This window comes from Aquila chrysaetos, chromosome 9 (genome assembly GCF_900496995.4).
Source record: "Aquila chrysaetos chrysaetos chromosome 9, bAquChr1.4, whole genome shotgun sequence".
Taxonomy (NCBI): Eukaryota; Metazoa; Chordata; class Aves; order Accipitriformes; family Accipitridae; genus Aquila; species Aquila chrysaetos.
Window position 1 is genome coordinate 39,418,858 of NC_044012.1, and position 24,660 is coordinate 39,443,517.

The 24,660-nt window shown below is 39.8% G+C and overlaps 1 protein-coding gene across 1 annotated transcript; it reads left to right on the forward strand.

Annotated features, from left to right (window-relative positions):
• LOC115346460 lies at nucleotides 1-24,625 on the forward strand. Its single transcript, XM_030026532.2, has 24 exons — nucleotides 1-186; nucleotides 1,729-1,827; nucleotides 2,384-2,544; nucleotides 3,165-3,289; nucleotides 4,789-4,918; nucleotides 5,061-5,209; nucleotides 5,830-6,017; nucleotides 7,074-7,184; nucleotides 7,261-7,362; nucleotides 8,467-8,542; nucleotides 9,477-9,604; nucleotides 9,934-10,137; nucleotides 14,873-14,899; nucleotides 16,922-17,020; nucleotides 17,466-17,626; nucleotides 19,238-19,362; nucleotides 19,619-19,748; nucleotides 20,328-20,476; nucleotides 21,042-21,229; nucleotides 21,377-21,487; nucleotides 21,996-22,097; nucleotides 22,262-22,337; nucleotides 23,052-23,179; nucleotides 23,517-24,625. Exons 1-24 carry the CDS (start codon nucleotides 163-165, stop codon nucleotides 23,721-23,723), a joined length of 3,000 nt encoding a protein of 999 aa, XP_029882392.2. The 5' UTR covers nucleotides 1-162; the 3' UTR covers nucleotides 23,724-24,625.
• Nucleotides 24,626-24,660: the final 35 nt, after the last annotated feature.

A 24,660-nucleotide genomic window follows, 5' to 3' on the forward strand; every position in this document is an offset into this window, starting at 1 on the left:
TGAAGTAAATATAAGTGAGTGAAGAGGAAATAATAGTAAAAATTTAACTCTGGTCCCTGAAGCCAAATGCCCACTGCCATACCAGCAGGCAGGAGACAGAGACACAGAAGCCTGTGATGACAAAGACACATCACACACTGGACAACCAGCCCCTAGCCAGAGATGACCAGCTTCCTATCAGACCTGGTAAGTACTTGGTGGGGTATTTACATCTGTGACATTTTTGTATGCTACTATGTTTCAAAGACAAAAAATCAGTATCTATCTCAGTAAAAACAACAAGGCTCCTATTCATGAAAAGCATCTCAGAAGTGGTTCTGCCCACAGTTTTGAGATACTACAGATGTTTGTACTTCATATGCTCTGCCATCCATCTTTGCCATATTTTTATCAATATGTTAATGTTTCTTAAATGTTTTGACTTACTGGAAAATATTTGCTTACCCTCAAACATAATTTGCTTTGCTTGACTGCTGAAAAAAGAGTTTTGTTAAATATATCACTAATTATTTAGTGCAAGAGATGGCAGGCAGAGGTTTTGAAAGGCAGGGAACAGGACTGGGTGTTGGCAGCTGTGGCATCTTGACAGGGATATTTGTGGGAGCCTGCAGCATTTACATCCTGGCTATGGCTGTCTTGAACCCTCACACATCAGTGAGGCACCTCCAATTGGGATAATATCTCTTTGAGAAAGAGCTCCCAGCTCCTGCCGAGCACACTTAACCACTCGTCCAGGAAAGAGGAGTATGTCAGAGCACCTCTGAAGGGCTGGCATTTTTTCATTCATTCATGGCATATTCACTATGTCCTGCAGCAAAGGCTGCTGTAGTGTAAACCTAAGTACCGTGCTGGTTGTGTATTTTCGGATCTGTAACCGACTAGAAAAAATCAAAGTGGGATGCCTGTTCTCAAAGCTCCCAAGAGATTAAGATGAGCATGCTGCTTGAGACAGGCAACAAGGGCAAGAGTTGAGAACTGATGACGGTAATAAGAGCTAGAAAAGACGTTTTCCTCCTGCAGCACAGTTTGAGCAGAACCAGTGCAGAAGGAACATTCTGTCCCAAGACTTTTCCTTGCTGTTCACGCCTCTCCATCTAGGTAAAAAACCATGGGCTGCTACATTGATGGAAACCTGAGTGGAAAAACATGCTACAAGCAACATTAGTCTCTTTTTTTGCTGATTTCAAACTTCTTTTTTTTAATTTTTAGCTGCTGTGGGCAATTTCAGGAGGCTTTGCCACAAAACTTGAGTTGAGGGATCACTGGCCACTATTCAAGGGCCTGAAGGGTAGCTAGCACAGCAGCTGCTCTCTCAGATAAGATAGGAAAGGTCTGGGTACAGAAGGCCTGGTCACTACTGTGGACACAGGTCTGAGCTGCAGATAGCCTGGCCACTGTCCAGATAGCAGCAAGGAAAGTAAGACCTCCCTCCTCAAAACCACTCTCACATGTATTAGTGTGGAATGACCTTCAGCTTGCTACTTTGTTGACTAATTATCAAGAAGGGTAGGGAAATGTTCTGGTTTCCATAGATAAAGGCTTCATTTCCTTGGGTTGGATGTAGGGAAATCACAGGAGGATGTACACCTCACACCAGGGCAAGCAGAGGGAACATGCCTATCTGCAAATCCCTTGAACAAATGAGACATTTCTGCAGAATGAAAGACACATTCCAAGACCAGCCTGATGTGGCTACAAGCTTAAGAAGATTTTGTTCTAACTCTGCAGGTACAGTATCGGGGGCTCTTTCAAATGATCCCTGTCCTGGGGATCGGTGGAACATTCCAAATTGGCTTTCAAGTTTCTACCATCACCTACACATCTCAGGTAGGCAAAGATGCATGTGGCACACTCATTAATGGTGGCACGGAGTCTACATTCCTGTTGAGGATGCTCCTTTCCAGCAGTCAGCAAGGGTTTAATCACAGTATTCTCCTCTCATGATTCTTTCCCATTACTATGCTATCATGTAAAGCAGAACATGTCAAAGTGTTGAAAACAGAAGAAAAGAGAGACCTGCAAGCTGTTGTTTATAGACTGTTCCTCAGAAGACACACACTAACTGGGGTGGCATCTGTCTTCCTTATAAACCTACAGCACATGTGCCTACTTCAGTGGTCTCATTTGACACTATTCTTCACTACAGGTCCATCCCTCAGTTCCTCAGATTTCAAAGACAAAAAAAACAAGGAATGAACTCCTTTTAATGGCAAAATGAACACACCATACTCTGTTACACTGTGTCTGTTAGCTAATGCACACTTTTAGAGTCTATATGAAATAGTGACCTTAGCTGAAGCAACAAAATTATGTTCTAAATATAATAAAATGCATGCACTAGAATCACAGTTATTGTTAATGAAAATTCTTTTTTCTGTCTCAGCATGTTAAGGCTTTCATTAATGAAACTTGGCTGAAGCGATACGGCTACCCCATCCATCAGGATAACCTCTTGTTCCTATGGTCTATCACTGTGTCCATCTTTGGTATAGGAGGTCTCTTGGGTTCTTCAGGAAGTAGATACCTGACTGTCAAGTACGGCAAGTATGTATGTTTAAAGACAATTTGTCAATTGAATCTTAGCTTAAGGAAATGACAGTTGAGGTTTTAAATGTGAGACAGACTTTTAGGCTTAGTCATGGCTGTAATACAGCCAGCTTAGCAGTGGTGTCAACAGACTTTGCTGCTTCCTGCCCTTGTCCTGTGGAACAGGTTAATCAACTGTGCTGCCAGCCTGTCACACCAGATGCAGTTACTCAGATTGGGTTAGTCTCAGCAAGGAGGAAAGGCAGCCCCCTGGATGAATACAGAATGGGTTTCTTGGAGGTGCTACTCAAAATATAGCAGCATTGAAATGCTCCTAAGTGCTACATCAATGTGTTTGATGATGGTTTTCAAGTGAAGAAAAGCTTTAAGACTTTTCTCCACTACAAAACCCAGAAGTGTTCCCAAACTCCCAGGTCTAGCTGTGTGCCAAAGCACACTGTGAGTCCAGAGTATCCAGTGCCAACAGTCTGGAAGGGCTTATTTTGTCCCGGACCACATATGTATAATTTCACAAAACTAGCAAGACAATTTCACCCAAGACATCCTACGTGCCAGGAGCTTAAGTGCCATTTTCCTTCTGATTTGCAAAAATTCTTTTTACTTTCTTGCACTTACAGAAAGAAATGTCTCCTGTGCAACAATCTGCTCATGATAGTGGCAGCATCCATCATGGGCTGCAGTAAAATAGCCCAGTCCTTTGAGATGATTCTAATTGGACGCTTCATGTGTGGAATGAGTGCAGGTAAGTGATTTCTCCCACAGGTCAGCAGGGTCTCCCAAAATTTTATATCTTTATTCAAAGTAAATAATAACCCTCCATTAAGAAAATAAAATATTAAAGTCATTGATCCCTTGTCAGAAGATCTTCTATAACACCCAGAAATAAAGAGCATAATTACTACTAATTTCAGTGGTACCAAAGGAAATTCAGCCTTCCTAAGTGCATAAATATTCAGAGCTGTCAGGAATGTTTTGATACAATATGAAACAAGTGTTTTTTCTGATGGAAAAATATGTATAATATTATCTTAATTTTGGTTACTAGTACTGGAAATTATATGGTATATGGTTTAAAGCTAGTATTCTCATAAGGCTCCAGACAACCAGGCTGTTCAAGGCCATGGCCAATTAATTTTGACTCTGAACATATTTCAGGTATGTTCTGCAAGTGTATTCAACTTGTTTCAAAGCAGTAAGTCCTTGAGGTTAGTACAAAGAGCTGGGCATAATCAAGCAAAATCACTCCTGGCAGGTAGACCACATGCAGTGAAAGCATCCTGGGCTGGTATTAGTATGCCTTCTATTTGTCTCCTACACAAAAAGTTGCTTTTCCATTCAGTTTGTATGTTCACAGGATGCCTATTTAAACTTACTTCATTAGAAATTAATGTCTAATTTTCAAATAACCAGATTTTGTACGTTGCTTCTCTGACATACAGTTGTATTGAGAACTACCCACGCACTCACCCTGCTATGGTCTAGAACCTGTATCATGCCTCATGCAAAGACCTAATTTTTATTAAAGAGATTGTGTATCCTCATTGCTTTGCCATCACGTAAAGCCAGGAGAAGAACATGTTGCTTTCAAAACAGATATAAGGGGCTGTGACTACCATATCAGGAAAAGGGTCTTGTTACCAGACTAGTTTTCAGCATGTCTGAGTTATTAAGTACTTCACATATAGCTGGAAGCATCAACTCTGCCTGAAATCATCAAAATCATTGCTGGACAGTGGAAAAGAAATACTTGTGTTTCCCCCTAAATCATGCACAAATCAACATTGAATATAGCACTGTATATTTTAATCTGCTATGCATCTACCATACAGCTCTTCTATAGCATTATGTCAGAAAAGGTTGAGATTATGTGGGCTAACTACAAGCGTATTAAATATTACTACAGCTGTTTAGTTATTCAGCACTTGCATACTCTGTGTTCTTTAAAATACGCTAAGGCTCATAAGAGATACTATGATGAGGCTATTACCCACACCCAAAAGGGAAAACTGTACATTTCTTAAGATCAGGAAACTGCACTATACAAAGAGGACCAAATACTTTTGTAGAAAGGGTTAGAAAACCTAGTACCAAAAAGTCTTATATCTGGGTGGAGGTATGAGAAACAATTTGGTGCATAAGGCAGCTATATTCTGTAATGCTTAACTATTTACAGGCAATTTTATTTCCAATAGTTATGAATGTCTTCTTTCTTCTTTCCCATAATTCTCTCCTCACCTCAAGGTCTTTGTGTTCCTCTACACTATCAATATGTTGGAGAAATTTCCCCTAGGAAGTTACGTGGATTTGCGAACTCTACTTCATCTTTATTTTGGTCACTGGGAAAAGCCGTAGGGCAAATTTCAGGACAAAGGTATAATACAGTTTATTTCCCACCCACTTAATTTCTGGATCCCCTCTATCTTTTCCTTCCTCTGCTTTTCCATCCATTCCTTTCTCTCCTCAAAACCAATGCAATGAACTTTCATTCTACACATATGTTTTATCCCTGCCAGGGAGCTGCTGGGCAGCCAGTCCCTGTGGCCCCTGCTGATGGCCTCCTGTGGACTTCCAGCACTGGTCCAGCTGATCACTCTGCCCTTCTTCCCTGAGTCCCCACCATATCTTATCATGCATAAAGGAGACCAGGAAGGCTGCAAAAAAGGTAACCAAGGGCTCCAGTTTCCTGTTCCCCACTTGACTTTCAATTGTTTTGTGAACCTTGCTGTCCCCGTATGGAGAAATTAGACAGGACAAAGTTTCTTCCTGCTCATTTCCAAGATGACTGTGAATACCTACTAAGTATATTTTTGTTGTAGTCCACACATAGAACATGAAAGTACTTCTCTTTATAGTTCTGTATTACAAAACCTTTCGCATTCAGCTGACACCACCTGAGCTGTCAGTCTAATGATAAATGATAAATTATAAATGATAAATGGCTGTTTGCACTGCCGGGCTCCACAGGGCACCCCTTAGCTCTGGTTGTTGGCTATGTACCCTGCTCATACCCTGGGAGAAGGAGGAAGGGAGAAAAGTGGACCCATGGGCAGGGAGGGAGTCATTGTGCACCCCACTAGGCCCCTCTGTCAGAACAGGTCCCTCTGTGCAGGAGGGGACCAGGGCTCTGGAACACCCTATAGGACATCTCTGCCTCATACCACAGCCACAGCCCATGCATGCTGTGCTGCCAGACACGTGCATTACCTACTCAACAAACTCCTTGGGCAACAACCAACAGAGACGAATTAACATGGCAGGTCTCGCTCTCCTTCTCCTCCACAGCCATAAGGCAGCTTTGGGGTGAAGGCCATCACCAAGCAGAGATTGATGACATCATGAAAGAGAAGGCAACAATGAAAAACACCAAGATCTTGAGTGTCCTGGAGCTAATGAAAGAACCAGCTTTCCGTTGGCAGCTGTACATGATAGCTATTCTGAGTGCCACAATTCAGCTATGTGGCATCAATGCAGTTGAGTGTATTTCCCCCTTAAAGTCTCAGAACACTTATTGACAATCTTAAAGGAGACATCATGGCTCCCAGAAGCTCCCTCCATTTTTCTCAGGCTTCTCAGGCCACAACTTGCTGTCCGCCAGCCCTCCTACAGGACAGCAGCAGCCTGCAAAGTTTGGCCGGGTTCATGTGACATCCCTCTGCCCAGCTCTTGGTCCTTGCTGGAGTTACCTTCCTCAGTAGTTAGGCTTATTTAACAGCCATGTTTGGAAGCCGTTACAAGGCTCCAGCACCCACTGTTACAAATGAGCCCACCCTATCTTGGCAAAATCTGCAGTGTAGTTTTATGTTACTGCTCCCTGCAACTGCTGCTATTTGCCCCCCCGGCTCTTACCATCCTAAGATGCTGGGATGGCAGTATGCTCACTCTACCTTTAAAGCTAATCAACAAGCATGCTTACTGTTCTGGCAGCTTCCGCAGTTCTCCCCTTCTTCCTCACAGCAGCACTTTTCTGGGATCATTTTGAAGCCACAGCTTTGCAATTGCCAGCGTGATTCTTCTACGTCTACGATCACAATGCAGCAACATCTGTAAAGGAAATAACACAGTTTAACTGGAACCTTTATCATCTCAGCATATCTCCAAACAGTAGCAGAGATACTTGAAAAGAACAGTTGCTTGGTTTACCCCCTCATGACTCCATAACCCATGCTCTTCTTTCTTGAGAATATCCTACAATGATGTTTTTGGATGGGCTCCAGAAGAGAAAATAGACCTGGCTGTTTCTGAAAGCACCTAAATCAGGACTTTGCAAACCTAATAACATTGCAGCAGCTGGAGGTCCTTTTATCCCAGCATTTTATCTTTTATCATAATAATTAATTAATTACATTTTATAGTGTTTTTGTCTGGCAATAAAGTGAATCCTACCAAGAATGCAGAATTCTAGCTCGCTCCAAAGCTGAGCTGCACGCTCCTTGGTTAGCAGCTCCTATCCAGGGCAGTGTCACACAGGTATGGGTAAGAAATCAGTTATTTTCCTCTCTTAATGTTTTATGGGGGTTTTTTTCCAGATCTATTTTTATACTTTTGAAGTCCTCCAGGCAGCTGGCTTTGATGAAAAAATGATCTCCTATATGTCCCTCGCTGTTGGACTCTCTGAACTCGTGGCTACTGTAGTCTGTGTAAGTCACATTACTACAGGAATGGGTCACAATTTGCTCTTCTGGCACTGATACCGGTGTGATTTCTGTCCTTCAGAGCTCCATCATTGAGCGACTGGGCAGGAAAGTTCTCCTAAGAGGAGGCTATTGGATCATGGGTTCACTGCTAGCTGGTATCACTGTGACTATCTCCCTACAGGTAAGGAAACAATTCTCATGGCAGATTTCTCTATCTATTCTGTTGATAACCTCTGCTCACAGGCACGATCATGCTGCTGAGAAAGGAAAGGGAGGCTTAGAAGTGCCAAAATAACTTCTGTGTTAACAGCTTACCCTGTGGGAGGGCAATATCCTAAAGGTCAAGTTTGTCTATACATAGGATTTAACTGCCTCTCAGCAAGTACTCTCTTGTACTCCTGCCTTCCTTTCAACATGATCCCATGAGCTCAGCAAGGAGCACATAAAACACTGGGAGACTAGGACTGAACTCTGATTTCATCAGATTGCAAGCACCAAATACTGGCCAGTGTAGATCAAAAGACAATTCTAGGAAAATGGCCTTTTCTATTCATGCAGTTTTTAACAACAAAAAACCCAGACTCTTTGTGTCAGTTAATCTGAAAATTAAGTTTGCTGCAGAAGATACTGGGAATGCACTTATTTGTTCACAGACTGGAGACCGGTTCATCTCTGTAACACTGTGTCATTGCTGTAGCTTCTTCCAAAGCAAGTCTCCTGGGTTACCAGTATCCATCCAAGAGCTACTCTACAGACACTACTGTAAAATTAGCCTTGAAGCAAGGTGGCAGCAGACTTCTATTTTTGTTTCATTCATGAAGGATCTCAAACATAGGAGGGAGAAATCTTTTTTCCTAAAGCATCGAGTCTTCTATCTTCTTGACTAAGATCTTGGAAAGTTCCTTTTCAGTACCAGTTATTGAACCTATCACTTAACAAAAGTGAAGAAAGATATGATTTGGCCTTCCCATATCTCTAACAACTGGGGGAAGCATTGTGGGGTCAAGAAGAAAGGAGGACAGGGCAGAAAAGTACAATTCAGGCTTCCCTTTAATTGAAGGCTTCCAAGCTTGACAGATGCTCTGCACCAGGAAACCTGCTTCTCTGCTCACCTAACAAAAACCTCACTGCTCCATCCACAGGAAAAAGTACTCACATTTCTCTGCCAGTTCCCCCCACACTGTATATTTTTTCTTGAGGTGACAGTGTTAGAAAACACGCAGCATTTCTCACCTATGGTTATCAACAGATTTCACCCAGAAGTTCATTATGTTTTTTTTCCCAGGACTGGTATTTCTGGATGCCATACTGCAGCCTTTGTCTGATTATCTTGTTTGTAGTTGTCTTTGGAGTTGGGCCAGGTGAGTACTTCATTCAAAAAAAATAAAGGAATCAAGTCATGTGAGTTTATTAATATGGTTAGGAAAATACTGCATAATATTGCATAACATTTAGCATAAGTAAATTCATTTAACCTAATCTTGTAGTCATTTAAACCTTGTGGGTCCAATCATTGGCCAGAAACTTTAATGCCATGAGGTTTGGCTTTTGCTAACAAGAGGAAAGGAAGAGAGCAAAAAGTATTTGCTGGAAAAATACAGCAAAAATAGAACAAAAGCAGATGGGTAAAAGATTTTTTAAAAATACTGAGAAAAAAAGAAAGAAAAAGAAAAGCAAGTGTTCTTTTAAATTCATTGTTGTATAATGTTACATCTTATCTCACATAGACAGCAGTGCAGAAGACCTACTTTGGAGTAATTCTTTTCCTAGTATATAGTATCCGCTCGTCTTTATTTTTTTTTTTTAAGCCTATTAATTTTTAAAATATTTGCCTTCCCATATGACAGGGCTGAATTATTTTCCTAACTCATAGCTGTCGAAGTCCTGTGACTTCAAAACAGAACCGAAATGCCCAGGAAGTGAATCTGGGAAGATCACTCATTGGTGATGTAGCAGTATAATGCTGAATTCTTGTTAGTAATAATAATTGTTATGCCATCCTTACACAGCTTCTTTCACAAGATGTCAGACTTTCTCAAGTGTTAACTGCTTAATTCTTGAATCTCCTCAAAAAATGTATTTGAATAATTTGCCATTTTAATAAGCTGATGTCTAGCAGTTTATAAGATGCCACAAACTTTTTCTTTTCTAAAAAACAGTGACATACTCAAGTCTTTTGAATGCCAGTCCATCACAGTAGCATCTATTTGCTGACTGTGTAATGGTAACACTCAATCCAAATGTCCAAACCAAACACATCAACAAGTAATAATTCTTATTCTTCTTTCCTTTCAGCTGGTGCCACAGTTTCCATTAGGACTGAAATTCTTAGGCTCTCATGCAGACCACCTGCCTTTGTGATCAGTTCAGTTCTCAACTGGCTGGGCGTCTTTGTGATCGGAACAACCTTCCCATTCATTGTGGTGAGTGACTTTCCCTGGAACACTCCCCAGGGACACTAAGCTCGAGCTGGCCATGGGAGCAGGAAGAAGAGCAGCAGGAGGTGACAATGCCATGTCAATTTAGAGTGGCCTTGGCACCTGCTCTCCCCAGTCCACTTTTACAACTGAAGGGCCCTGATTTGCCAAAGATACTTATTCAGACTGAAGTATTTGTCAAAGGTCAAAATGCAAAGACCTCCTTACCAAATTCAAAGTACTTTGGGACCCAAATACAAAAACTGTGCCAAGAAAGTGACAAAAGAAGAGATGTGCTCATCTTGCTCTCTTTCTCACTTTGCTCTTCCCTGCAGGAAAGACTCAAGCACTTCTGCTTCCTCATCTTTATGGGGGTACTTTTCACTTCAGGGATAATTGTCCACCTGTTCCTTCCAGAAACAAAAGGGAAATCAATTGTGGAAATCACAGAAGAATTCAATAAGCTAAACTTTAAAAAGAAGCGTCTTACAACAACTCCAAATCATGCCACAGAGGATTACACCTTCTGCACCAGGCTTTGACTGGCCATTAGGGAGAGTGAGGCTTTCTTAAAAGGAAGGAAAAAAACATATTTGTCATTTTCTGACTAGCAAGTCAGTCCAAATGGACTGTCAGCTTTCATATCTGTCACTTACAAGGTTCCCATTTTGCCAAACAAGCATCTTTCTCAAGCACTCCACTCTGGACAGCTTAGAAAAGGGATGATGGCTCATATTAACAGGATAGACTCATGTGAATCATGAGCATGTTGGCTTAACTTGCTGATGTGTAAATCTCTTCTTAACAGAGCAACTAATACACACTGAAACTACATGTAGAATTTATAAACACTCTGCTGACCACAGAGAAAGGGAAGACCTGTGATCCTCTCTCTCTCTCTGATTTCTGAATGTGTTTTTACAACCCTGAAATGGGAATAGTGAAGTTCTTGGCTTGCTATCTCTGGCTAGTGTTCAATCCATAACAGATTAAAGAAAAAATTTAGTGGAATAGGAGAGTAATTCTTTGTTTCTCTAGACTCAACTGAATAATCAAACCTTGCCAGGTTCCCATGCATAACACCATGTTGTCCTTGTGTTGTATCTAGTTTGACAGACTTCTACCCTTTTGGACTGAAGTTTTCAACGTCAGCAGCCATCCTTGCTTTGACTTAAATTTAATTTTTTGCTAAAAAATTCAGCCATTTGATTCTAAGCTCAGACTTGTTTATGAAAAAGTGTGGGGAGAAAGTTCCTATACAACTCTTCTCAAGGAATAGTACCTTTCAGTGGCAATACAGCTAAAGGACTCATGGATAGAATCCAGTTGCTATAAAAAACACAAGCATCTAGAGTCATTTTAGATTGTCTGTGCTATCTTGCCCATCACCGTCATCATCTCCAGTCTGTAGCTCCTATTCCAGGATCAGAGTTCCCACAGACATCTCATAGGCTGTGAATCCCATAGCAATTTATCTGCTACTTTGTGTGACTCAGCTACCTGGACCCAATTTACCCCAGAAGAACTGCCCCAGACTGGAACTCCTGGCCGTAACAGAATACCTGTTGCTTTACAGTTTCTCTTAAAGACATCTGTACAGTACCTTGCTGTATTTACAGCAGACTGTCAGCAAAAGCTCAGTCATGTCCTCCAGCTCTTGGATACATGCAGGGCTCCTGCCTAGGGTGTATTTCTCTATCATGACTAAGAAGTGATCACATATACTCATATTTCAGGGATGTGCAATCAGTACAGACTCTTCGGTTATTGTTCACTGCAAGTGTACATGCTGATTGACAGCTGTAGAGATGACTGTAAATATTTTATGCCTTGAATATTTTGTCAGATTCATATAGCTAGATAAGATTTACAGTAAAAGTGGGGAATGTAATTCTAACATAAGGAACTTCTAAGGCATTCATTTAAGCATTTCCAACAATAATTTATGGTTTAATTTACAGTCTCTCATAGGAGTTTTACAGATTTTTACAAGCATGTAGTGTGCACAAAGAAACAAAGTGAGAGACTATGTTAAAGAATATCATATGCAAGTTTCTAACTTCCAGATTTAGTGTGATATACCATTCCCAATGATATCTGTTGTAGGAATGGGTGCAATATAATGGCTACACTGATCTATAGTCAACATCTGTGCTTGAGTTCACATACTACAGGCTTTCAAACTGTGAATGATCTTCAAGGCAATCTAATACCGAGTTCCTAATTCCTCTTCCTGCTATACATAGTTAAAGGTGAGAAGTGTTTGTGAGCCTTATGGGATAGCATGATCTTGTGAAGTACCACAGGGATTAATTTCACCAGAAATTTTTTTTCAATATGCAAACTCATGGTTCTTTTCTTTTCTTTCAAAAGTGTCTAATATTCTGCATGTTTCCCTCTATTAATGAGAGGCTCACACAGTCCTAGTAGCAAAGCAATACTATTAGGAAGAACACAAACAAAGCTAAGGCTCACAGTGGAGCATGCTATACAAATTAACATCCAAACTCTAGACTTGCACAGTAAAATAAGTGGTTTTATCTCTGATATTGCTTTGACCGGCATATACTTCAACTCAAAAAAGGTTATTCAAAATATTAATTCAATTGTTCATCTTAACTGCTGCTTATTTTTAATTGAAAATGTTAAACATAATAAAAATGGCAGATTGCCTTTTAATAAAACTTCTGGCCTCCACAAATGGTTCTTTCCCAACATCAGGATCTTCCTTAGGGACAGCTGACTAGAAAAAAAGGTATTGGTGTGCATACCCTTACATGATTGGGGTTTTTCGTTATTCCTGTCTTTAGTATTGAGGGACACTTAAGACTTCTCACTAAAAGATAATCTACAAAACATGAAGTGTCATTAAAGTCAGAAAAGCTCAATAATTTTGTAGTGTTCCATATACATACAACATGATTAAAAACTACCAGTTATTTTGGAGACAACTACCAATATAGAAAGGAAACCTCAACTTTTTGCAAAACATAATTCTCTTTTCCTAACCAGTCATTCTGAAAACATCCTTCATTCCATTACAACAATACCTGAAGTCTTTGGAAACATAAGCAGAGTGGCAGCATGTAGCATTGCTGGAGTCACTCTCTAGTGAGCCACTTCTCTGATCTCAGTTATTCATTAGATGTTATTAGGAAAGCCTCCCCATAAGATCCTCACCAGGAAGCGAGCAGATGCCCTATGGAACATTAATGTGACAACGAAGTGGAACAGCTATTTGGAGCACAGGTCAACCTTTGCCTGTGCTCAGTGGAGCAAGAGCTGTGTTCTGGTAACAGTCTGGTCAAGGCATGAAACAGCAAAAAGGTATGGTTCAAATATACATGGGAGATGTCAGAGGCAAAGAGTCATTCAGAAGTTTCAGGAACACTACATGTACATTTTCTTGCAGAGACATCAGCTGATTGGTAAGATACACCTCAAATACTGACTCTAACTGAGCCAGATAGAAACACTTAAAAACCGTATCAGTGAACTGCTGTCACTAGACACAAAAAACATAGATCTGGTGTGTATTAAGGAAGGCCTAGCACAGCTTTGCATATGTGTGTCACATGTGACTGTAAAATTGCAAGATAAACAAGTAAACAACCTGATGTTGTAAGATTTACGGTCCTGATCACAATTATGACTAAAGGATATCTGTAAGATATCTGCTAACTACTTATTAGCACTAAACTGTACATCTAATAAAGGGGGCCTCACTCAGCACTGCGTGAGTAATAAGACCACAGAAGCAGTACAGTAACTAATCAACATAAATACAAATGACATTAAGCATTAAGGGCATTACAGGATGAAAACTCTTAACCTATCAAAAGTAGGAATCCTAAATTAAAGTACAAGAATGAAGAGTAAAAGTTACAATATGTATAATATATACTAAGTAGAAGTGGGTGAAGTAGAACAGAAGAAAATATGTGCAACAGGCTGCATTTGAGAAGGAATGCCCCATGCTGGTAGCTACTTATTATTGGCTGCTTGTGTCTTCCCCCAGTATCATCTAAGCAAGGCAGATACTAGCAGCTAACATGGCATTTCTTTCCTTTGTCAAATGCATGTTATGTTGTTTCAACTTTGTATGACTTTACAGAAAAGGAAATTAATTCTTAGCATCAAAGGGACAGTCTCATTTGTGCTCTAACAGCAGCTTATCTGCTGGAGAACCTAATCTGAAAAAAACCCGCCGTGAACTCTCAGCACACATCAACAACAAAGTCAACTTCATGATGACGATCGCATAACAATGGGAGAAATGGCAGGGTGGTGCTACATGCTACATTTCAGACACTAGCTAGAGAATCTGTGAATATTCTTTGCATGTGATGTATTTCCTAGCAAATATGAGTATTTGCATCCAATAAGCCCTTTGTGATGTCTTCATCCTCATCCTCTTTAACTGAAGTGTAAATGGCAAATGATAACTAAGCCATTTACCAATTTAGTACATACAAAACCCTCTTAACTATGAAATAAATGAAGTTAAAACCTGAGAATTTTCTATCTGAAGGAAGAGACAAAGCTCCAGCTATGGAGGTTACAGGACAGTTTCAAAGCACTCTTTTTTTCTCACAGACACAGAAATAAATATACTGACTAATGGAAATGCCAGACGAAACTGTGCATGACTTTGAAATCTCCCTCTCCCAGCAAAGGAAAATCAGCTCCTATGAAGTATTTAGTTGGTCAAGCCTGGTGTGCCACTGTAGAATCGTTAAGTTTCTAGGCCGTTCCAAAATGATGGAGCATTTCAATTCCTTTAAGTAATGATTAAGTTACGATGTGCTCCAGTTGCCGTCACATGAAGAGAGAATAGCTCTTTTCTATTATATATCAAAGTCCTATAGCTCACTGCCCAAGCTCCATCTAAGATTCCCAACAGATAACATTGTCTTTAGGATTCTCAGCTTTATATTGAAAACTAAGTGATTATTGGAATCCTGTTTAAAATTGATGTCTCAGTTCCCTCTACCCCTAGCACAACACAGAGTTCATAAAGTATACTGGTTCACAGCAAGGGAGACCATCTTGTTTACTTGGGCTAGGCACAACCATTGGTTGAAATATTTAATCCAACAATTCTAAACTTTGTACAACAGCTGAAATATGTGTAATTAACTCAAAAACCTTTGAAGTAAAATTTAACTTCAGTAACACGGGACTAGTTCACTGACACTGCTATTGCATAATGCGAGCATTTGGTTCTTTTGGCAGGTACTAGCCAGTAAGCAACAGGAATCGGCTCTTTCATAGGATATGGCTACCTTCTTCTCTGACCTGGTGAGTATCTGGTCACTTTTTCTCAGGCCTCTGACTTATAAAGGACAAAGCTAACATAATACTAAAGATCCAGATTCCTTAAAGATTGTAAGCTCTTTTGGGACAGAGACCATCTTTCTCTTCTTCATTTAATCATCACCAAGAACAATGGGGCTTGGGGCCATGAAAATCATGTTGCATGGTCTTTTCTGTGCAACAAGATAAAATAAAATAAAATAAAATAAAATAAAATAAAATAAAATAAAATAAAATAAAAACTAGCAAAAGTCCTGGCAGTTCTGCCACTGACAATGGTACTGTACATTTGTTTTCTGAATTACTGAAAATAATACTCATTATTAAGCACTCTGATTACTTCCCAAAGTAATGAGTAGATTAACTGTACTGCAAAAGGCTAAGAAATTCATGACATAAGCTTTAAAATAATTTTCCTCATTTCATCCATCAAGAGTTTCCATAGTCTTAAACAGGGAAGAAGTTATAAGTATTTCTTGCTCTATTGCTCAACTGCCAGCAAGAAGCTATTTTGCTTTCCTTTTTAAGTATTAAAATTGTTAATTTGTAAGTCTATTGCAAAAAAAAAAGGAAAAGTGAGAAGGTGAGTTCTTAATTTGTTTAAATGCTTTTGTCAATTAGCAAATCCATTTAATTTGAGACAGGATTTTTAAGGAAATTTAGAGTCGTCTGGTCCATAGCTTCTTGGTTCTTGTCATGTGATAACTTGGAAAATCCAGCTGTGGACTAATTAAGTAACAAGCTCTTGAAAGATGGACCTAAGAACCATAAAAAGGAGCATTCTTCTCAGTATCTCCCAGTTCAGCATTATTCACATTCACATTACTTTGTTCCTGCCTGGCTGCATTTTCTACCAGCTTCTCTTCATCCAGGCACTGATCTCCAAAAAGCTGTGAGCTCATGAAGTTCATATGTGACATGAAAAGAACACAGAGCACAGTGTCCTCTATACAGAGATGGTGTTACTGTCCTGGTCTGTGATGTGCTGAATAAAAAGGGAGATGCAGTTAAACACCAAAGAACCCTGAACATATCCTGATGGGGCTAAAATGGCAATTGTCCTAGGTTTGTTTTACTAGGTACAGTCTAAGCTGTATGAGGGTAACTCCATCTAGCCTTGCAGGCACTTGGAAACAGGACGGATGACCAGTGGTATCACATACCTTAAAAAGGTCTAAGTAGTTACATGTTATGTTTTTTCCTTATTTACAGTTAAAATTATTTAATTCAGCAAAGCAGTCAGCATATTTCAGTCCCTAATCCTTGACCAAGGAAATTATAGATGGACAGTATCTCCCTAGCCTGGAAGATGCCAAGCCCTTCAATATGCAAGCACATACTTTCATGGTTAAATAAATAGAAAAAATAAAATATTGAGAAAGGAGAAATGAAATCCCAAATCAAAGTTGGGAAGATTTTTATTTGAATGCAATTACAGGGGCTATTCCAAATTATTATCTTCTCTTTGTAGTCCATGCCTTTCTGAAAAAGCTGAATGTTAAAAGGATCTTTTCTTTATTATGCTTAAAGATACGACACAGTCAGAAATGAAAGCAGAGAGTACAATAAAATGTTGTTGAGTTTTAATGCTATACTTTTGTGGCATAACATTATGGTTTGATGTCCATAGGTTATTGTAGATTGCAGACAAGGAAACTGATTCCCTCTTCTCCGCATCCAGGACTGACACCTTTATCCAGCCAACCTGTCAGATATTGCAGGCATACAGTGAGAGCTGTACTATCAGGAACACCTTTTAAAAAACCTTTTCCTTCTTGCAAGCAAAGTGGTGGATTATCACTCTTATACTAGCACGTAGTCTTGCTATGGCCCTGTGGCTGATGATTGCACTTTGGCAGTAGGTTAGAGGGATTTTGGAAAAATGTTTAAATTCAAGAGGATTTGAAGTGGACAAAGGAGAAGGACAAATGTGGCTACAAAGACTCTGGCCCTGCACAAATCCAGACTAATAAGAAGCTGATGGAGCATTTTATTTTTGCTTCGCAGGTTCAGTTCCGGGGACTATTTCAAATGATCTTAGTGCTAGGAATTGGTGGTAGTTTCCCATATGGATTCCACATTTCTGTCATCAACTATCCTTCTGTGGTAAGTGGGCATCTCCCTGAAGTTGAAAACACAAAATGGAGAGCCTGAGCTCTCCATTCTCCCACAAATATCGAATTTACTGAGCATTCAGCTGATACATCTATGCCTTTTCTTTGCCTAACAGTAACATCAAATGGGTAGAGGCCTTTTTCTCCTTTAAAGAACAGGACGGCATTTTCTGTTTTAAATAAGTTCTTACCACATAGTATACAAGCCTCCAAAGGAAGACAGAAAATGTGCTTTTATCATGCTTCCTGGGAAGCTTACTGACTGATAAAAACTTCAAGATTTTGCAATGTGATCTCAGCTAACTTGTTTTACTAAGAAAGTTAGTCTCAAAATAAGTCTAATATTAGAACCACAGGCTAGATCTGAAGTACAACGGCCAAATAATATGAAGGGATCTTATACCCATTATCCACTCAAATCTCATTTTATTTTTCAGCACATCAGGAAGTTTATTAATGAAACCTGGATAGAGCGACATGGCTCTCCCCTCCATCCTGAGACAATCATGTTGTTGTGGTCCTTCATTGTGTCTGTTTATGGGATAGGAGGATTCCTGGGGAGCATCTGCTGTGGCTACCTGACTACAAAATACAGGAAGTAAGTGTTTCTTGTAACAGCTCAATAGTCAGAAAGTACAGGGAAATACCAAAGTGAACAAATAAACTTCTTTTTGGTTGAAGCGGTCTAATTGAAGACAACTGATTTGGTTTGCTAGAACATCCACTTCTTTCAAGCAGCAAGCAGTCTTCTATCTTGTTTATCTGCCCTCCCCAGTGAACCATATTTCTGTAAAGGCTGCATTCATCATCACATCACCAGATCAGTGCCCCTGGGAGTAGCAGGATAGTGTACCTGCCTCGTGTTCTCTTCAACATCCCCTATGACTCTCACAAAGATCTCCCCAGCTTTACAAACTCCAAAAAAGGAGCTGTGTGTCTTGTGTTGTAACACATTATATGCAGTTACTCTAACCACTGTGTGGAAGATATCCTTAAGTGTCAAATAAGAGCCAGATTTCCATTTAAATACACTCATTTTGGGGTGATGGCATTATAGTAAATATTCAGATCTAACCTAATGAAAATGTGAAGAGAATAGAAAAAAAAAAAAATTACCTGTAACTACGCTGTAAAGATGCAATCAGCGCCAAAACAAATTCTCCAAGAGACATCTCTGTTCTTCGCAATCCATTTTACTGAAAATCAGTTCCAAACTATTTTTCCCACTGAATGGAGAAAGGATTCCTCACCAGTCTGGTCTGTTCTCAGTGCCTTGTGTGTAACACCACTAATTTCATTTGCAGAGAAATTGGCAAACATATCTACTTGGTGTGACCCACTTAAAGATCTGCTCCACAACCCACTGATCCAGAGGCCCCTCATTTGGGTCTCAACAAACCATCTTAGCCTGCCTGCAATTGTGTTCTTTCCTATCAGGTAAGTGCCCCCAAGAAATTTCTTGTGGGACACTGCCTCATCCCACACTCAGGGCATCTCCCAAGACTGGAAACAAGATCGTGCACTTCTCCCATGGGTTATTTAACACATGGTAAACTAAGTGCTGAATCACAGTCTTCTAAACACAAGATCTCTGTGAATCTTTAATGTATGCAAGAGGACTCTTGTCTAGCAAACATCACAGCAAAACAACTGAGTGCAAAAGACTTTGATTTGAGCCTGAGACATCAGGGTTATGAACATACCAGCCCACGATTCACACGGAGTGTCTTTTGAAATATGCCTCTTAAAACTCTTTCTGCCATCTCAGACCACATCCATTTAGCCATGAGTGTCTTTAATATGAGTCATTCTAGAATGGGAGCCATGGACTTAGATTATTTCTGGGGAGCAACCTGACATTTTATGAGGAGTTCTAGCCATTTAAAAATCTTGGTGACAAGCTGGGCCAGTTCTTTGATCTCTCTTCTTTCCCCACTTGTACTGTGGAAATGCTGATTAAGTGTTCCAACTGTTTAAATTCTAAGCTAAAAAGTATTAACAAATTCAAATCTAAAGGATCCTGAAATCTTAAAGAATCACTTTGAATATCCAAATTCAAAAAGTCAAAATTATTTCAGCCATTCCTCAAAACAGCAGGAATGGCTGTACCATGCTTCCTGTCACAGCAAGATTAGTCAACAGGGTACAAGAGGTCCTCATTTCACACTAAGTTCTCATTGGCTTGCCTTTTTTTTCTTCCCCCACCCAGAAAAAAGTGCCAAATGTGCACCAACCTGATCATGCTGGTAGCTGCACTTTTCATGGCCTTCAGTAAAACAGCCAAATCCTTTGAGATGATTCTGGTCGGACGCTTTCTCTATGGCATTGGTACAGGTATGTGCTTATGCCACTGTGGAGTGCAAGCATACCTGCTGTCCCAGGATTGCCTCTACAGGTATTGCCATTCTTGGAGAGACATTTTTAGAGCAAATATACTAGGCACTTAATAAAAGGGAAACACATCATCCCTTTTGCAAGAAATTGTAATCCAAATACCCGAGTGAATGGAAACAATGTAGGAGAGGATGAAGTCAGAAAGTTAAGCTTTTCTAAATATTTTAACAGTCATTTATCCTCTTCTATGTTAAAGGTTTTTCTCTCAACATACATCCTCAGTATGTAGGAGAGATTTCACCCAAGAAGTTGCGTGGATTTACCAACTCCACAGTTGCTGTTTTTCTGACACTGGGAAAACTCACAGGACAGGTTATTGGACTACGGTAAATACTCCAATCTTTCTATCAGGTTACACTAAAAATAGTAGAAATGTTTCTATAACCTTATCCTCTCACCTAGTCAGTGACTGAGAAACCCTGTCATCTTCCCCAAAACAGGCCTTAGCTTATGCCAGAAGAAAAGTTTTGATCATAATTGAGGCAAACATATAGTTTTAAATATAGAAGACAGAAAATTAATTACTCATAATCTGATTTATTCTTATTTCCACACCCTTTCTACTAGGGGACTTCCCCTTAAAAATTTACTATACTTACATGAAAAGTCTTAGCAAGATGTTTTGATCCTGTGGTCAAACAGTGATCAAATGAGTCTCATCAGCTCTCTAGTCATTATATTGGATCCTGATGATATTTAGAAAGTTCTTCAAAATGCCAAATAATTCCTTTAAAATTGCCAGAAATAAAAATAGTCAAATTTGTGAAATTTGCCAAATTATCAATGCAGGTTTTTGTTCCACTGCACCCTTGAATGGAATTTGAGCAATCTTCATCACCCAGAGAAACTTCCTGAACATTCACTCCATTATTTCAGCATAATTTTGTTTCACATACACTTTCCAGGGAGATTTTAGGAAGCGAAGCTTTGTGGCCATGGTTATTAGCATCTAGTGGACTTTCAGCATTGGTTCAACTGGTTACCCTCCCATTTTTCCCTGATTCACCATCCTACCTCCTGATACAGAAGGGTAATGAGGAAGCCTGCAGGAAAGGTAGAGTGTCTACTTTCCTCACTTACTTCACTTCATTTGATATGTTAGAGTGACAGCCTCTGTCGAAGACAAGAAAGCAGGGCCGAGCTGTGCAGCACAGTGAGGTGCCACAGAGTAATAGCGGAGGCAATTCTAAATAAAACAGCTGAGGTCCCCACGGCAATACATCTGCATTAACTTGGGGCCTCACTCAGTTTAATTTAACCCGTTAAGAAAGATAGATATATATTAACATGTCTAACATTTCCCACTTTGGTGGGCCCTACTTTATTTCTTTAAAGGAAATAGTTTAGGCAGTTCAGTTTTTATTAAATAAAACATACTTAAATGTTTACTTTGTTTACAATTAAGTCAGCTCAGCATTAGAAAGTTATGCTATAATTACAACAAGAGAGGCAAAATTCTTCCGTTTGCCTACTGCCCCAGAAGCAACCAGATGGCAGAAGCAGACAACACTGACACCACCACCTACACCAATGGACAGGGAGACTAAAGCGTTTAACATAACCACTCGTGATGGAGCTATACTGGTAGAATAATCCACTCCCCTCTTTCTCCTCAACAGCCATCAGGAAGCTCTGGGGGGAAGGAGACCATCAAGCAGAAATTGATGACATTATGAAGGAGAAGGTTACAATGACAAGCACAAAAACTTTGCGTGTCCTCGAAGTAATAAAAGAGCGATCTTTGCGCTGGCAACTTTACATTTTGATGACTGTCATGACCACCTTGCAGCTCTGTGGAATCAATGCAGTTGAGTGCTCTCTTTATCCCCAGAACAAGAGACAACTCTAGGCAGCATTACAAACCCCTCTAAGTTAATGTTATCATACCAGCTTAGAATTGCACCACAATTGCAACACTTTTTTCACAAGTGCATTTCCTCTCTGCATTTTTCAGATATACTTCTATTCTTTTGAAGTATTCCACACAGCCAAGTTTGAAGAATACCTTATCCCATACGTGTCCCTGGGAGTTGGGTTGTGTGAATGCTTATCCTCTATACTGTGTGTAAGTCTCTTCAGACTTGAGTTTGAAGGAAAAATTTAATGTAGTCAATGATTGTACTTTTCCTCACTTGTAACTGGGCTCAGGGAAGATTTGCATAACCTAAGACACATCTTCCTACTTCTGCAAAGACAGATGCGGGATAAAGGCAGATCTTTTCCCAAATTATTTGCACAACTGTATGTCTTTTGACTCATTTTTATTCTGTAAAATAATTTCGTGATGTTCTGGACTAGATGTGTGTATGCATGTGTGCACAATTTGATATATACCAGCATGCAAGAAAGGACACTGTCTAACAACAGCCTAGGGTTGACTAATAAACACAGCTTAATTAATAATGAATTAGCTTTGAAGAAACAAATCAAATTCATTAGGAATTAAGAGACTCTCAAATGACATTGATTTCTGGCTATTATTCAGATAAGTCTTCTGTGAAGAACACATGGAGAGGGGAGGAATTATTTCATTTGAGAACTGGGATTTATGACCCATGTTTTCTTCTTTTCAGAGCACCCTTATAGACCGATTTGGGAGGAAGGTGCTGCTATGGGGAGGATACACGCTGATGTGTTCTGTGCTAGCACTCCTTACCATGACCCTGTCACTGCAGGTAAAGAGGCAGCAGCCTTCTGGCCACTTACCCAGCATCAGCCCACCTTTCCAGTCTTGCCTCACAGGATATGTACAAAAACTTGAGTCAGTGGCAGAAAATACAGAGCTCTGCTATTCTGTCATGTATCTAATGGTTTGATATCACTGGTTTCTCACTTTTAGCATCAGTTTTTCTGGATGCACTACTTCAGTGTTATCTTGATCTTCCTGTTCGTTGTCTTCTATGGAATTGGACCGTGTGAGTATATCAGTGGCAATGTTGGGAGGACATTTTGTATCATATTGGTTGGTGACACAACTGGCAGAGGAAGAACAATCTAGTCCCATGGTAAAAAGTTCTATAAATTAAGGAGAGAAGGGCAGATATGTACAAGTGGGAGACAGGAAAAGGATACAGACACCTCGAATTTTATTGCTGATCACAGGTTCTAAATAATTTAAAACACAGTGTCATCTTCTCCAGAGGGTTTGAGACAGAGATTTCAGAATGATTTTTAAAATACTCAGCTAAACCCAGGATTCTAGGCATTGCCATGTACATTATAGTAATCATAACTCATTAACTTAGCAAGTTAAGCTTTTTGCCTACCAACATGCTTCAGGTGGAACTGACCGCAGGAGCCAAAAGGGGAGTCAGTTTTATAAATTACTGCATGCTAATAATGGCTACCAGTGCAATATGGAACTGCACAAATCCACTGGCACCAGAAAAAGAATTCCAGTATGTACGAGAGAAACCTAAATTAACAGCTGAAGTCTGAAATTAACAGCTGTAGTCTCCTTCTGGAATCAATCACCCATGTAGCAGAGGCCACCTGCCAGCAGGCCACCTATTCTGTGTGTCTGACATTTTCTACCACTGCCATTGTAAGGATCTTCTAGCAGAGGAAATGTGCACTGAGGAACTAAAGATACACGTATACCTGGTTTGTGTTTTGCTTTTCTTTTTCAGCTGGAGCCACTATATCTATCATGGTTGAAATCTTCAGCCAGTCATTCAGACCATCAGCCTTTCTGATTGTTGGCTGCATCAACTGGATGGGACTGTTTGTACTTGGGATGATTTTTCCACTGATTGTTGTAAGTGACTCTAACTGGATCCCTCCCTCCAGGCTAATCCACTTCTGAATGCTGACAGGGAGCAAAATAATAGCAATAAATTAAAATGACATGCAAAGCTTACAGCTCTGTCCAAATACTAAACCTGCTCAGGAATCCCCCAGGCCTGTCAGAGGAGCAGCAGTTGGACTGAGGTCAAACGTGGCCGGTAAAAACTCATGCTTTGATACCTGTCCTGGTTTGTCTATTGAGCACACCTTTGAATTTTAACTACTAAGATACAGACTTGTACCCAAGGACAGGGAAATAGAAATGAGATTCTTATATTCCTTACAGTGTCTCCCATTTCTTCTTGCAGGATAACCTTGGACCCTTCTGCTTCCTTATCTTTTTGGGAATCCTTGCTTTATCAGCAATTTTCATCTACCTGTATCTCCCTGAGACCAAGGGAAAGTCAATCATGGAAATAAAAGCAGAATTCAACAAGCTGAATTTTGGAAAAAAAGAAACCTCAGTCACTGAAAATAGCTTTCCTAAGGAACAGTTGTTCTGCACTAAACTCTGAACATCCAGAGCAGAAATTTGCATCTCTTAGGAAAGACAGGAAACAATGTTGCAATAGAACTAAACAGGAAACATTAAAAAACAGACTGCAAGGTCTTCTGTCTCTTATTCCCTTTTTCTTTTTTTTTAATATAGATAAGAAATTCATTATGCTAGTGTTTTATTTCTTGCTGTTATCTAAATATTTTCACAGGAAATTTCATCACTCCATTTTAAGTTCTACTGGATATAATGAGATTTTTTCTAAAAAAGCCCCCAACCTTTTATGCTAGTCTACCTTATAAAGTTTTAAAACATTTTGTTAGCAGTTCATAGGGCCCAAATCCTGCTAGAAGAACATACATACAGGCTCTGCTCACATCCCTGGACCCACAACCCTGGGCCTCAGTTGGTCTCTCTTGTTCCCAGGAGTCCTGTCCAATGCCACAGGTACCTGAACGGTTTGTTATTAAGCTTTCCTAAATGAGACCTCACTAGCTCTAAGCACCTCATAATCAGCAAACTGCTGACAAATAGCTCAGAGTATCAGAAATATGAAGGAACAAGTGAAATAATTTAAGACGAACCAAGGGAAGGAAGGATTAAGACATCTAAATGATCATTAGTCATGAGGCTGGGGAAACACAGAAGTCTAAAATATTTGACTAGCAGGCTGACAGAGGAAAAGCTAGATACATGGTTTAGGGTGACCCGAGCAGATACAGATTCACAACATAGCACAGTAAATTAGGAAAAAAGTTTCCAGCCATGATAACAGAAAAAAATATTGAAGGTGAAATTGTACTGTGCAACAATCCTTCTGGAGATGTAATGGAAATCTCAGTGGAGAACACCATAGTAACTCTGGACAGGGAGAAGGACCTGCCAAACAGAGATATTATTGTATGCAAAAGAAGTAAAATGGCTGGTATAAAATAAAGCACACTCCCAAGAGCATC

Bases quoted from the DNA above. Each gene is read 5' to 3' on its own strand.
- LOC115346460 (XM_030026532.2), top strand. From the start codon at position 163: ATGACCAGCTTCCTATCAGACCTG. The intron at 21,230-21,376 runs GTTGAGTGCTCT...TGCATTTTTCAG, and splicing joins AGCTCTGTGGAATCAATGCA to ATATACTTCTATTCTTTTGA. The intron at 21,488-21,995 runs GTAAGTCTCTTC...TCTTCTTTTCAG, and splicing joins GCTTATCCTCTATACTGTGT to AGCACCCTTATAGACCGATT.